The following is a 14,342-nucleotide window of genomic DNA, read 5'->3' as shown; positions in this document are numbered from 1 at the left end:
CTACTTGAAGTCTCCATAGGCAAACATTCTGTAACTGTGAGCCACAGCGCCCTCTTCTGACATCATAGTCAGCCGGCTTTAATGGGTTCAGGCTAGAAACACAATGTTTACAATGAAAAAATGGTTTTAATCTATTAATGCATTATTTCAACTTTTCATTATTCTACGCTTACAAGGTTTTGAGCTGAAAGTCCAATTGTGCTGGTTTAAAATACATTATTGCATTTAAGTAAGATTTATTTGTGAAATACATCCTCCTAATCTGAAGTTCCAATATAACTCTTCTTAAGTAATAGTTGTTGGGTACAAGTAAACACACTTAAACTCCTCTAAAACTAAACTTAAAAGCCAACTTAAAATTGTCTCCCTTATCACATTATCTTATAGCTTGCTTTCAAATGTATTCAATTCATCTTCTGGCAGCCTAAACATCAGTTTAATATTTGTATGTATACCTTAACATTTTAACGCGTCTGTAGCATAACTGTGTTTACTGTTTGATACTTGTTAAAGCCACATCACCAAAATATTAAGTGAAGTGTACCAATCCCAGGCCAATCAACGACATTTTGCATTATTTTTGTACTGCCAAATATGAATGTAAAAACTTACCTTTACAAAAATTTGATTTTTGCAAAGTATGACTTTAAGAAATACAGTTATACCACACATAAGAACCCAATTTTAAATGAAATTAAAAAGAAGGAAATAAGAAAAACACTTGATCGTTGCATGTTTTATTTCAGCTCCAGTGTTACAAACTGTAGCAGCATTTCCACAAAATATCCTGTTTAGATTTTTTATTTTCACCACTGTAAAAAATAATAAAGTACTCTAAATGGCACTCTCTCTTTTCCAAAATCCAATGTGCGCATCAAGCGAGTAAACCATAAAGTTGTTCATGGTGTGTGTGTGACCACATCTTAATAAGCCATGGATATGGCTGCTGTTTTCACAAAGCATTATAGGTGATCACTTTAAGGCAAGATCAACATACAAAGTCTAAAGGAAATGTTTACAATTGGCCCAAATGAAAAAGCTTCAAAACATGCTGTAGGACATATAATGTAACTGATTAAAATACAATATGCATTTAAAAAAACAGCTGGTTTCGCAGAGTAATTACAGATTGATAGCATTTGAAAATGCAGGACTCAGAAGTAAACCCATGGGGTTTCCACCATAGCACAACATGAAGCCAAAGACTCAAAGAGTAACGGACATTTGTCAGGGGTCAGTCAACTTAAGGGCCACACAGGCAGTCTGCTTTGTACGGCCTTTACGATATAGGCTAAGCCTCAATTGTAAACCTGTCTAAAACACATGGATATACAGTTCCATAAAATCAAACACTTCCAATGCTGACGACATTTCCCCATCAACAGATTTAAATGAATGGGTATTTACTGAATTAATGAAGATTCTTTGGTTCCTAGCTGGGACAGAAAACAGTTGGTCTGACGGCAAGACTGGAAAGGCAACACTAAAGCAATAAACATTTATTCAGGAAGCAAACAAACTCCAAGTGAAATACCTCAATGGATTCAGAGACTCCAATGGAATTTAAAGGAATGTCATACTCTTCTAGCTAAAGAATCAATTAGCAAGGCATGAGGAAGAGAGAGATGATACAGAAAAGGCAAAGACCAAACAGAACACTGCCAGCTGAACCAGTCAGCTCACTGAAAACTCTCTCCTGCACATTCACAGCGCTAAAACCACTGGGAATATCCTCATCCGGTGGAAAATGCATAGGTTACAGACATGCAGCGAATCTATTCAAGCAAATTAACACTTCTATCAAAAATCACAAAAAAAGCAATACTACAATTATCTCAATATTTGCTAGAATGTATAGGCAAATAAACATTCAATTCAAGCTGAAGTGAGTCATTTGTTCTGTAAAAACACTTCAGTTCAATATACAGATGCAATTTCAACAGGTCAACTTTATAATCTTGCCTGGGACATTTACATGGAGTGTTGTGGAAACCAGTTTGAATTATTTTAGCAATTTCGCTGGGTGATGTAATTTCGATTTAACTACACACTTCTAAAATGCCACTTCATTTAGATAAATACACAGCCATTGTAACACGCTGCATAATGATTTAGAGTTGTGTGAGTTTTTATCCTCTGGTCCGATAACAGGAGCCCCTGCATACATGAATTCTCTTGAACAAAAGCTATAGTTTCCATAAAAAGTAATGACCCCAAAACTGACAACTCATGTGCGTGATACACATTATTTACAATTCTATTCTGCCACTCTATACATTTTTTGTGCGTAACTCCAGAGCAAATTTCTCATAAACCTTTGAGTAGTGTGAACAAATGAGACTGTTAGGATGTTCAGCACATACACACACTGTACTAGCTTAGTCAATAAATCACACAAGCAGAACAAATTTCTTCCTATCCATGCAAATAAAAAATTATTAACACAAAAATGTGCTTTGCTTGTAACACGAATAAGGCACAATTTCGTAAAGCGTTCTTTTAGATTCCTTATTCTTCTATTTATTACACTGTCTATAAGGTCTCGACTAGAAAAAAAGGGATGGAATGAATCCAGAGATTCACACAGAGGCGAAACAAAAGAGAAATGGACTGGCATGGAGGAACATCACCAACATCTAAAGCCTCTTATGTACTCTGTAAAGATTTCATTCTGGGTTTTGCAGATTTCACCTGGAACCGCAGAAGTTTAGTGTACACTTTGTTGTAGGGTTCCTAAGAGCAGAGAAAATCACTGCATAGATCACATCTTATAGCTATGTTTGCTAGGCTAGATTGGTTATATATCATCTGATAACTGTTCTAAAACAAATAACAGCTATCATACATAAAACACGTCTAAAGCTTTCACCAGTCTAAACTCACTGCTGAAGCTGATAAAGCTATGATTTTACCAAAGATACACTATGATTTTAGAAATTACTACTACGTTGAAAAATACTTCTAGGATCTAGGATCACATTCAGTTTGAATGGGAATATGAAGGAAATCGAATAGAAAATTTGTTAAAAGGTGAAAATTTAAAATGGCAGTAATGAATGTGTGAAATCTAAAGAAGCGCATGCCACAATCTGCACATTTAACGGAAGATGGCAGATGACATATTTAATATAACACAAATGAAAGCAAGTCTGTGAGGGATAGACGGATCTGATGCTTTCCATACGACAGAAAAATGATGTCAAAAAAGTGAGCAGCCAACCGTACCTGCATTCCTCACCGCCTATTAAATCTGGCAACTTTAATCGAGTAAATTCTACACAACACAATTTTTGTTGAACATAATAAGACACTTCAGGGGTTTAAAACATCAGTTCGCCCGTTTCAAAATGGACCCAAAAGGCTAGATTTGATTCCAGCATTAAAAGCTGATTTAAAAAAAAATCTGGTCTGTTTATTGAGCAACAGAATTTGGGAATGACTTTATTTATTGTGTATACGTTATTTTAGATTAAAAACTACATGTTTAGCAGTTGAGAAAGAAAAATACTGAGAAAATACTAAGTCTGTCTTTTCTCCTATCTATTTTCATCAAGTTTACAACATAGATGTTCAGTAGTGTGCCATAGCCATTCATCCCCAATTCATGTAACAATGACAAACTCTTTCAATAAATAATATGTTTCAAAACAAAATAGGAGGTTATGGGTGAATGGAGTGTCCGATGTATAAAAAATGAGTGACTACATTCCCATTTGAGTCAAAGGCCTCTTCCACAACCTCCATGTACAAGGAAAATTTACCCACAAATCTCCAATAATCTATTTGGAATCATCATTTGTTATGATTTACCTAAGAGAGGCCTAACAGCATTACCCTCATGTGGGGCCGGTCTTGACAGAGGCCCTGCCCAGTTCCTGAAAGTTCGGCTCATGTTGAGTCAGGAAATACTTAAAGAACTCATAGACAGACCAGGCGATGGCTGTAGAAGGCATTTGATAAATGACTCGCGCTCTGACTCCTTTAAAGAACGCCGGAACGCCTCCCAGGCGGTACACTGTCCTGAAGGTGTTGACCATACCCGTGAGATGGCCACTGACATGCGCTGAGCTGAGCGCGACGTTCTCTTGAGTGTTTAACAGCGTCTTGCACACATCTAATGGAGTGGTAACGGCTGCGGACACGGCTCCTGCTGCTGCCCCGGATAAAATGTGGGTTTCGGGACGGTACTGACGTTGGGGGTTAAAACGTTCCTGCATGAACTCGTAGGTAATGAAGTGCATGGCCTGGAATGGGATGTTCATGGTCAGTTGAGTGCTGTAGCTGCGGTAAAAGGCGGCTAGCCCTTCCTTACGACTGACAGTCACTACACAGTCATATAAGCTGCGGTAAGGAGAATTATACATCTGCATCCTCTGCTTTACAACTGAAAAAAGAGAGATAGAGACAGATAGAAGAGGGTTTTCTTCTTATAAAGTACTTCAAAGCATCTGACAGCACAGTCACCATTTCAGGCTTTATTTTATAGCTTATGACATTTTTTGCATGACATTTAATATACTCTGTTTGACAAATTGTAATTCACCAGCATATATAATATAATATAATATATGTAAGGAATAATTGACGACGGGCCGTTCAATTCTTCAAAAGTTGATATACACCTTAGGTGGTAATAATGCCGCGACGCGAAAGGGAGTTACGCATTAACTTTCAAACAATTAAACCGCATGAAGAGGAAAACGAACCAGTATTAATGCATTTTGTTTTTCTGTTTAGTTATTTCATTAATTCGATTTATTTCAGTATGTGTATTTTCTTGTTTTTAAATGCTTTATTTATTGAAATGAAGCACAGGTTTCCCTTAACAGTAAAGTTTGACATTATATAAACGTCAGGAGCAGGGTGCTATGTGCGGTGATGGCCTGTAGGCTACACTATAACCTTTCTGTTGTTTAAACTTGGCGAAGTGATAGTGAACTGTAATGTGGTCAGCAGACCTGGAACAAAGTAAACTTTTGTCAACCAAGCAGATTGAAGCATTCAACAGCCCCGTGGTAAAAAATATAATATAATTTTCTTCTTTTGCTTTGACATAAATCCAATTTTACCTGCCATGCAGAAAATGTATTTTAACATTTAAAGAACATTTAACCATGAAAAAAGGGCAATCAATGCTAAGACCTTTTCTCTGGCGTGGTAATGTGACAAAATATCCTATAGTAACAATCCTAGAATAATGGGTGAGACATCTTAATCCATTCTTAACATACTTCAGGTGGACATTATGAGGACATACATTATGAATGTATTTTGAATATATTAAATCCAAAATGTAGGTTCTTTATAAAAGTACCAAAAACCACAATTGTTACACTATACACAGCACATGCTTATGAGATGTACCTTCTGCTGGGTTCATGACAGCATCATGAAGAACAGTGGCAACACTCCCCGCAATTCCTGGAGGTAAAAGACAAATAATATTTAATTCACAAGATGTGGACTAACATGAGGAAATGAAATTCATTCTCCTATTAACCTGCCATAACCATATTTTTTTTCGCACATATTATTGCTCCTTATAAGCCTTATGTTTGCACTGCACAGCACAACACAACAAATATACAAATATATGACAACAAATATACACAATTTGCTAAATCTAAATATTATAAATGAATTAATTAATAACCCCAGGAAAATGAAGATACAACGATAATCTTGATTTCACAGACAAAATGTGTTCACTCATACCGTTGGCGATGTGACTGTTGCCTCCATTCTGTATGACATCACTGAGGCTGCGTTTGATTTGCTCGTAACATGCAAAATAGAGCGCATGCGCGGGGCCGGCCCCTAGCACAGTGATATTTAGACCCCTTAATGGGCGAAAGAAACCCTCTGTCTGTACGATCCGCTTCAGTGCACCGTACACGCTGCTGTACTGAGCCTTTGGGTCTGGCTGCAAACTCTGCATACGGGTCTATGGACAGAATGAGAGGAGCAAAGTGTGACAGGAGGAAGCATAAGCAAAAAGCACCATTTTAGGAACAAGACCTAATCATAAATGTTAATTCTCTTTTTAGTATTCTGACACTGTGGGGAATACACAGCAGCTTTTGCTTCGTTGAAAGTTGCTTCATTCAAAGTCCACAAAATGACTTAGATTCCTTAAAAAATAAGTTTACCGACATAAACAAAAAAGGATTGTTAACAAAAAAATTGGGAAATGCAATACATATGCAGCAAGCGATAGAGTTGTCCATCCTTCTGCTCGACCAATATTTCATTTCAGTTATAAAAACACGCTTTGTTTAATGTGAATGAATTGACAGGGTCCATCATAACACAGACAGACTGAGGAGTGCAGGGCCTGGTCATGCCGAGACAGACTTTTGACCATCCCCACAAAGTCACATACTTAAACAGAGTGACAAGTAAAATGACCACCGACAGTTTTTGGTGGATATGACCAAAATCAACAGTGGTTTTGTCAATAAAATGAATATCAATGTGGTTAAATGTTGTGTACTACTACTAGTTACCGTTGTTCTTTAAAATATCTTCGCTAGTGTTCTGCAAACTTCGGAATGACATAAAATGGAGTTAATGATGAAAGAATTTTCATTTTGGGGTGAACTATCCCTTTAAATATATAAACGTATTCAAAGCTATAATCCCGGAGTGTCACAATCTGGCAGAGTTTAGCACCAATCCTAAATAAACACACCTGAAACATCTAAATCAAATCCTTTGAGGCTCAAAACTCAACTCAGCAGGACTGAGACCCTGTATGAGCAGAGTTTAACACCCCTGATGTAACCAGATCTAAACATCCTGCATCCACAGTCACAGCCCTCTGTGTGACTCTCTATTAGAAATAAATGACTCCGCCATATCGTTTGTCATTTGTTGGAAGAAGCAAGAGCAGCTTGCACTTACACAGGCCAAGACAAAGATGTCACTATGTCTAACGCACTGCATAAATTAGATCATCAACAGACATGGTACATTTCTTTTCACTATTTGTAACATTACCTACAATACTTTCTTGTCTTCAAATAAAAAAAAATCAGGCACGGGGTAGAAAAGTAGTTTTATGATCTAGCCCTCGTGAAGAAATTTTAAGCCTATATAACACACAAACCACTTTACTTGATCTATTTTAATCATTACAGCTCCTCTAATCCTTAAACTCTATACACACATCTACTGTGTGTGGATTTGTTTAGGAACTTTGGGATTACCTAGAACAATATATAATTAGACCTAATCACAAGGGTTTGAAAATCTCTTTGGAAACAACAGAATTACATAGCGTTTTATTTGGCCCATAACTATCATTGTAAAATCCCTGGCAACAAATAGAAACTTAGTTCAAGTATGCCAGTACATCTCGCAAAGACATTAATCACGAAAAACAAGTGGAACAAGTACGTTGATTTTACGACGCATGTCGAATGCAAATATAAATTTGAGATGAAACCCTTGCTTCAGCAATAAACCATATTTATTATAAATAAAAGGCTGAGAAAACACATTCATAATGTACTTTTTCATTCTAGTGTGAAATAAAGACCACAACTCAAGTTTGAAACTCCAAACCTCAGTTACACTTCCACCATGATCAAAAACACTTCCCTCATAGAAAATACAGCAGCATTCCAGTTGTTAAATAAACATTTTGCCTAAAAACCAAGTAAAACAAATGCCATCATATATATAACTACATACTAAATTATAACATAAAATAATCATGATTAATAAAATTATAACATTACTTGTATAATTTGTAATATTTGTGTTGATTTTGGTCATTTACAATTAAGCAAACTAAATTGATTTAAATGCACGGTTTATTTGGCAATTACATTTCCTAAAGAATGATCCAGTCTTTGTGGGTGTGATTTCATCTCAGAAGAGCTGTTTACCAGCATCTTTAATTTAAACTTAAATAGAATTTTTATTTTTATAAAAGAGCATTGATTTTAAAGAATTTGTTGGAAAATGAATGAAAAGTGGTTCCATTAAACTACACCACATGGTAAGAAATAACAAACATGTGTGCAAAGCATTACCGACATCACTGGTGCAAAGACAATCTATTTGTATGCTTGGCTCAATGAGTGGCTTTCGCCGGTGTTAAAGGAGAAGTTCATTTTCAAAATCAATTTTATTGATAATTTACTCACTCCCATGTCATCCAGGATGTTTATGTATTTGTTTCTTTACTTGAAAAGAAATTAAGTTTTTTTTCTCCATATAGTGAACAGCAATGTACTCCAAAAGGTTGAAGGTTTCAAACTTTCAGTGCAGATTCGAAGGGCTTTAAACAAACAAACAAAAAAAATGTATATGCTTTATAAACACAAATGCTTGCCTTTTTCATGACTTCACGTAATAGATAGTTAAGTTGAAAAGGTCGCGATTTTTTTATATATCAGCATCCAGGATACGCAAACAAAATTACAACTTTAAACAAACACTGATACAAAAACATTTGAATATGTGTCATTGAACATTAAACAACTTTTGAACGGTCTTCCTACTCCACATTTGTAAACACTGACTCTGTACTTCCACCTACGTCAAGCGTGAACTTTTCATCGTAATTACGTATTACGTGAAGTCATGAACGCACATCGCAGAACAGAGCAAGGCGAGCATGTGTTTTTACAAAGCATTTAATTTTTTTTATAAAATGACAGATCGTTTCACTAGATAAGACCTTTATTCATTGTCTGGTATCGTTTAAAACCCTTCGAAACTGCAATGAAACTGTAATTTTGACCTTCAACCATATGGAGTGTATTGAAGTCCACTATATGGAGAAAAATCCTGGAATGTTTTAAGCAACCCTCATTTCTTTTTGACTAAAGAAACAAATAAATAAACATCTTGGATGACATGGGGGTGATTAAATTATCATGAACATTTATTTTGAAAATGAATGAATCATTTGAGATTTGCAGTAAGGTAGAACATTTTTTATGTTTTCTCTTTGGGTTCAGGGCCCTGAAAGAGTGCTCGTAAGAAATAAGAAGGCACAAATGACCTACAAATACAAAGCTACTTACAGTAAACATGCTGCACTATATATTAACTGATATATTTAAAGTAAGTAAGTAAAAGTAATGCTATTGTTACTACATCATGGTAGAGTATATTATACAATATTGCAGAATCTTTTTTACCGGCATGGGTACAACTGATGTTTTAAAACTATGTTATAAAGTAGTAAAAAAATGTAGTAACTGTGTGTGTGTGTTTGTGTGTGTGTGTGTGTGTGTGTGTAACGGCCTGCTAATCATATTCAAAAGCTCACACCCCGAGTGCATGAGCCTTTCACACCCTTCTGGATGTATGCGATAAGATCCCCATCCTAGCCCCCCCAACGGTCTCAGCTCAACCTGATTATTGTTGTTTGGCTGTTTACACAAGACCATTTGCAACTAAAAGCTAAACATTTTGGCTGTTCATTTACAAAACCACGGTGTTTAGGGGCACTGAAAACGCAAAAAAAATAATTGAACATCTTTGTGTAAACTCTGACTGCATCATTTTCGAAAAACGAAGATGTCATACACATGCGTATTACACGTTCAGTTTGTAGGCAAGCACGAGTATTCCCCCAAAAAAAACTCAAATTAAATACAATTAAATACTAAGTGATTACTTTTAACAATTAACAATTTTACCTTAACAATTAAAACAAATATAATTTCAAACAAATACATTTTATTAATAATAAAATCAAATATATTAATGTAGCCCTATAAGAATAAACAAAATTAAGTTATAAGATGCATTCATAAACTCAGTTACAAAGTAGACTCAACCACAGCCATACACTATTTAATTGTGCACTATACACAGAGCACAAAAAAGGTTCTGTATATTATGGACAAAAATGTGTTTTATTATAGTAATATCATCTGGGGGTTTTGTTATATGTATAATGAGTCAATGTGTCAGAAGGAACTACTTTAGTTGATGAAATTTGTTATTTGTCCTGTTGCTCTCTTCTGGTTTTTCTCCTATTGCTGCATCACTCTGACTCACAGACTCTTACAGGAAATACATCAAGATATAAACACTACCATTCAGAACCTGATTATGTGAGCAGAAACTTTGTTTCTTTATAATTAGACCAGTGACATTAATTAATTAAGAAGGTTCATTTTATAAGTCTTCAAAACTGAAGGTGAGATAATGCAATTCTTTGGTAGATTATGAATGAAAAACTGTTCTGACTGTGTGCACTCTGCCCTCACTACTGACTGTGAATGATCACAGGAATGATGAGCAGTATGTGTAAAGTTCAGATTTAGAAAAGCTTGACTGCACTGGCCAAGTGTCCTGTATCAGTCCTTACAGGTGTTCCCAGGAAGCGAAACAACCTCACACAGTTGGCAACTCCACCACAATTACCTAGACACTGGAAATTCCAGTTTATTGCACAGGCTTGGCCATTACTTCGCACATCCTCCAGTAAATGCATTACAACATACCTGGGTAGGATTTCAACGTCGCAATTAATTAACAACTACAACATAACAATGCCAAACAAACTCCTCTTCTTTCGAATGGCTAATGATGCCAAAGTGGATTGTGATCAACAATATCTTACATAAAACCTGGGTTTAGCTTGTTTCTATAGACTTTTATATAAATCTTTTAAAATCTTTTAGCACACAAAGGTTTTGAAGAAGTTTGAAACTAAAGTCTTTCTGGATATTTTTTGAACATTGTTTGACACTGCATTAGAGAGTTTGAATTGGGGCTGTCAAACAATTAATCCCAATCTATCGCATCAAGATAATAATATGTCTATGTACTACTGGGCATATTAATTTTGTATTTATAAACAAAAAAACATACACATACATGTATATATTTAGGAATATTTTGATAGATTGATTTACATTGACCAACAATTGAAATTACATATACATTTTTATATATTTTTTTCTTTCTTAAATATACGCATGTATGTGTTTATAAATTAATATGCACAGTACACCGACATATATTATGTAAGAACAACATTTTATTCTGGATTCAATTAATCGGGATTAACCATTTGAGAGCCCTAGTTTTAATGAAAATTATAAACTTCTGAAAACTATAAACTAGTAAAATAACATTTAAATATCACTAAGATACATTAGATTCACTTTTACGCATTTGGCAGACGCATTTATCCAATGCGACTTACATTGCATCATACTATACATTTGCTTCTAAGTATGTGCAATCCCCTGCGAACGAACCCATGACCTTGGCGTGCTAACGCCATGCTCTAACCAGTGAGCCACAGGAAGACTTTAAAGCCTATTCAGACCAAAAACAATGATTAAAATAGTTACTAGCCTATATTAGCTTCTGTACTAAAAGGACAAAAACGTTAATCTAACTTTATAGTCTTTATAGCTACCTTTATCACCTTTGGTGTAAACAACACGGCTTTACTTGAATTAATTTATAAAATGTGAACATGAATGATCTTTCCAAAACATTTAACTTCCGTAATGTGAGTGAAACAGAATAATCAGACGTAATTAATGAAGGGTGGGACTCCACTGTGATATAACTGTCTCACCGCATTCGCACGTGAATAAAAACAAAGTTCTACAAAAAGATCCTGACAGAGAAGACTAACAATTGTTCATACACAATACATCATCACAATTAAAATTTGCCCTTCGTCCATTTAAACCCTCTTCTATGAACACAACTTCTTATGTCTCTCACTTTCAAACACACAGCACCCACACAAGGTCAATTCCAGACTGGCTGCTGCCAGGACGTTCCAACTGGTTAAGCATCAGCATCTCTGTGGTTATGTGCTCTTCCGACACGTAGGCCTAGTATACAGTATGTCTCTCAGTTGCATAATGCTATGGTGACCGGCAAAATCTGGCAGACCCTAAGGAAACGGTGACAACAATAGCCCACGCAAGTCCAACAGAATCCATTCGGACCAATATGGCACGTTTTCAAATCACTCTCCAAGTAGATTACGAGTAACCTTTTACCACGACTTTTTGTTCAACCACAACAAACTATCTGTACCATCTTTGTGAAGAGATAGGCCTAGAACTCTTACAATAAGGACTGGTACCAAATGACTGTTTTGTTCAGCAAGCTTGTCTGTGAATGAACTGTTGTTTTAAAGTCTGGAGCCCGAAGATTAGTGCCGCTCTCAGCCGAAATCACCATGGCATTTCCACTCAACATCATGAGACCACCGTTTCACTTCAGATATAATATCTCTAGAAATAATATTTTGTTCCTCTACAAAAATGATTTTTACTGTGAAAACTTTAAAATTTGATAAAGACAAAAAGTTAAACATTTCTTATCAGGTAATGTAACTTTGTCGCAAGTTCTAATCCTGGTAATTCATAAACTATCCCCATTATGCCCTTGACCCACTTAACCCACTTAAATCGAGGTTAACTCGAAGTATTCCTGAAAAGAGTCATATCTCTGTGTAAAATAGATAATGTCACAACCAACTTGTTGTGTTGATGAAAAACATGCTTTATTTCTACCACAAACCTAAGTTACAGAATTGTTGTTGATTTGAACTCGATCAATGAGAGGCCAGCTCTATTTTTTATTGTAAAATGACTCAATATTTTACTGTAAAATTATTCCAAATTATTATTGTAGACAACCTAAAACCATTAAGACAGACAGACCAGGATATGACAGCTTTCTTTAAAACATCTAAACAGTAGAAGTACTTCATGTCAGCTGTCAGTGGCAGCAGTCCCACCTTGAGTTACACATTTGACGTGTTGGATCTTGTAATGCATGCTGGGAAGAAAGTACACAACTTAATCTGAACGGTGCCCAGCAGGGTGGAAATGCAACAAGTGACATTAGTGTCCGATTGTCTAACTCGAGTGTTGTTTCAAGGAGAATTGAGAAATCTGCGAAGTTTTGAGTCATTTAAGTTATTTACAAGTTTGTACAAGTTTATCTAACTTGTCTTTCATAAATTAGCCGTAAGGCTGGACTGTGTAATTTAGCTAATAGCACATGTGACACTTCACTGAAGGTTTACATGTCCGGTGGTCTTGACTTACCTTGACCGAATCCACGGGGAACATGACGGTGTGCTCCAGCACTCCGGCCACTGCGCCTGCTGTCATGTGCGTGGACAGGGACGCGTGCGCGGGTAAACTCTCGTAATATGCGTCGCCCTCCGACGACCCATCGTCGCTTTTTATCTCCGACATCTCCAGACTCGCCAGGACCGTGTCCGTGCTCAACTCCATGCATGAAGTGCGGCACTGGGAGCGAGAGGTTTAAACGCACGGGCGATTAGCTGCGATGTGGGACTGCAGCACGGACGAATGCATTACTGCCACCGTCGGCGTCATCTCGGCGACGCCGTGACGTCAGAGTGACGCAGCGGCCCAGCGCCGGGCGAATCGAGGGCGGGACTTAAAAACTACGCTACCAGTGAGAATCTGCAGTACATAGATGTGGGGAAACCTGTCAAGCTTTTGCGCCAGAAGATCCAGCTCATACAAAAAAAGAAATAACATTAGTTATAGTAAATGCTTAAAAAATCCACTTGCCAGAAGATACAAAGAAGTTACTTTTGACATTTTTATTTATTGTGCCATGTAAAGTTTTCGGTGTGCAACAAACACTGGTAGATGTCCAGATGTGCTTTCCACCTCTTCATTTAACTAGTACCCAAACATTCCCTGTTTACTCTTTACCGAGCATCTAGCCTTTCGTTCAAATGGTTCGTTTTAATAGATTGATACCCAGCATTACTTAGCTTGAACCAGGACTATAGCTTAAAGTTAAAATTGGATATTTGAGTCTCTTTTATAAGAATGCCTAAGAAAAAAAGCATTACTGGTGTGCATATTGAGACAAAACAATGGCACTGATATATTCAAGATAGGCTATGTCAAGGCAAGTTATTTTCAACTAAGACAGCTCAAACATTCTTTTTGTCTGTCATTAGTCTTAAGCCTTGTCTGTGTAACCAGGCATAAAGTCATAATTTAGTCATTATGTGAATCATAAGTCCTGCACGCACGTGTTTTTATAAAATATGTATTATATAAACACGTTGTTTGATGTTTTATAATTAGGCTTATATTAGGTAAAATTTTGGATTTTTTAATTGAATGTAAACTTATTTGTTTTGTCTTAATTCTATGCTTGTGTGTTTTATATGATAGCCTTTCAACATAATATGTCTAATGTTTTGGGGTTCTTTTACCACTCACCATACAGTTTTCTACATGGTAAGGGACCTCATGATAATTGTAAGACCAAAGTAAATTTATTGTTACTAGAATATGGTTTCACCACAATACCATCATTAAAAAAAGTGGTTACTGTAA

General features: G+C 36.1%; 1 protein-coding gene across 1 annotated transcript; it reads right to left on the bottom strand.

Annotated features, from left to right (window-relative positions):
• Positions 1-721: 721 nt before the first annotated feature.
• On the bottom strand, positions 722-13,354 carry slc25a37 (solute carrier family 25 member 37). The gene is made up of 4 exons (XM_056773199.1): positions 13,059-13,354; positions 5,716-5,944; positions 5,365-5,421; positions 722-4,384 (listed from the first exon to the last, which is right to left on the bottom strand). The coding sequence occupies exons 1-4, from the start codon at positions 13,248-13,250 to the stop codon at positions 3,837-3,839; spliced, it is 1,026 nt and encodes a 341-aa protein (XP_056629177.1). The 5' UTR covers positions 13,251-13,354; the 3' UTR covers positions 722-3,836.
• Between the last annotated feature and the right edge of the window lie 988 nt (positions 13,355-14,342).

This window comes from Triplophysa dalaica, chromosome 18 (genome assembly GCF_015846415.1).
Source record: "Triplophysa dalaica isolate WHDGS20190420 chromosome 18, ASM1584641v1, whole genome shotgun sequence".
NCBI classification, from domain to species: Eukaryota; Metazoa; Chordata; class Actinopteri; order Cypriniformes; family Nemacheilidae; genus Triplophysa; species Triplophysa dalaica.
Note: the sequence above shows the minus strand (reverse complement) of the source record. Positions and strands in the feature narration are given on the sequence as shown.

Bases quoted from the DNA above. Each gene is read 5' to 3' on its own strand.
- slc25a37 (XM_056773199.1), bottom strand. From the start codon at position 13,250: ATGGAGTTGAGCACGGACACGGTCCTGGCGAGTCTGGAGATGTCGGAG. The intron at 5,945-13,058 runs GTAAGTCAAGAC...TTCTGTCCATAG, and splicing joins TCCCCGTGGATTCGGTCAAG to ACCCGTATGCAGAGTTTGCA. The intron at 4,385-5,364 runs GTACATCTCATA...CTCTTTTTTCAG, and splicing joins TGTCATGAACCCAGCAGAAG to TTGTAAAGCAGAGGATGCAG.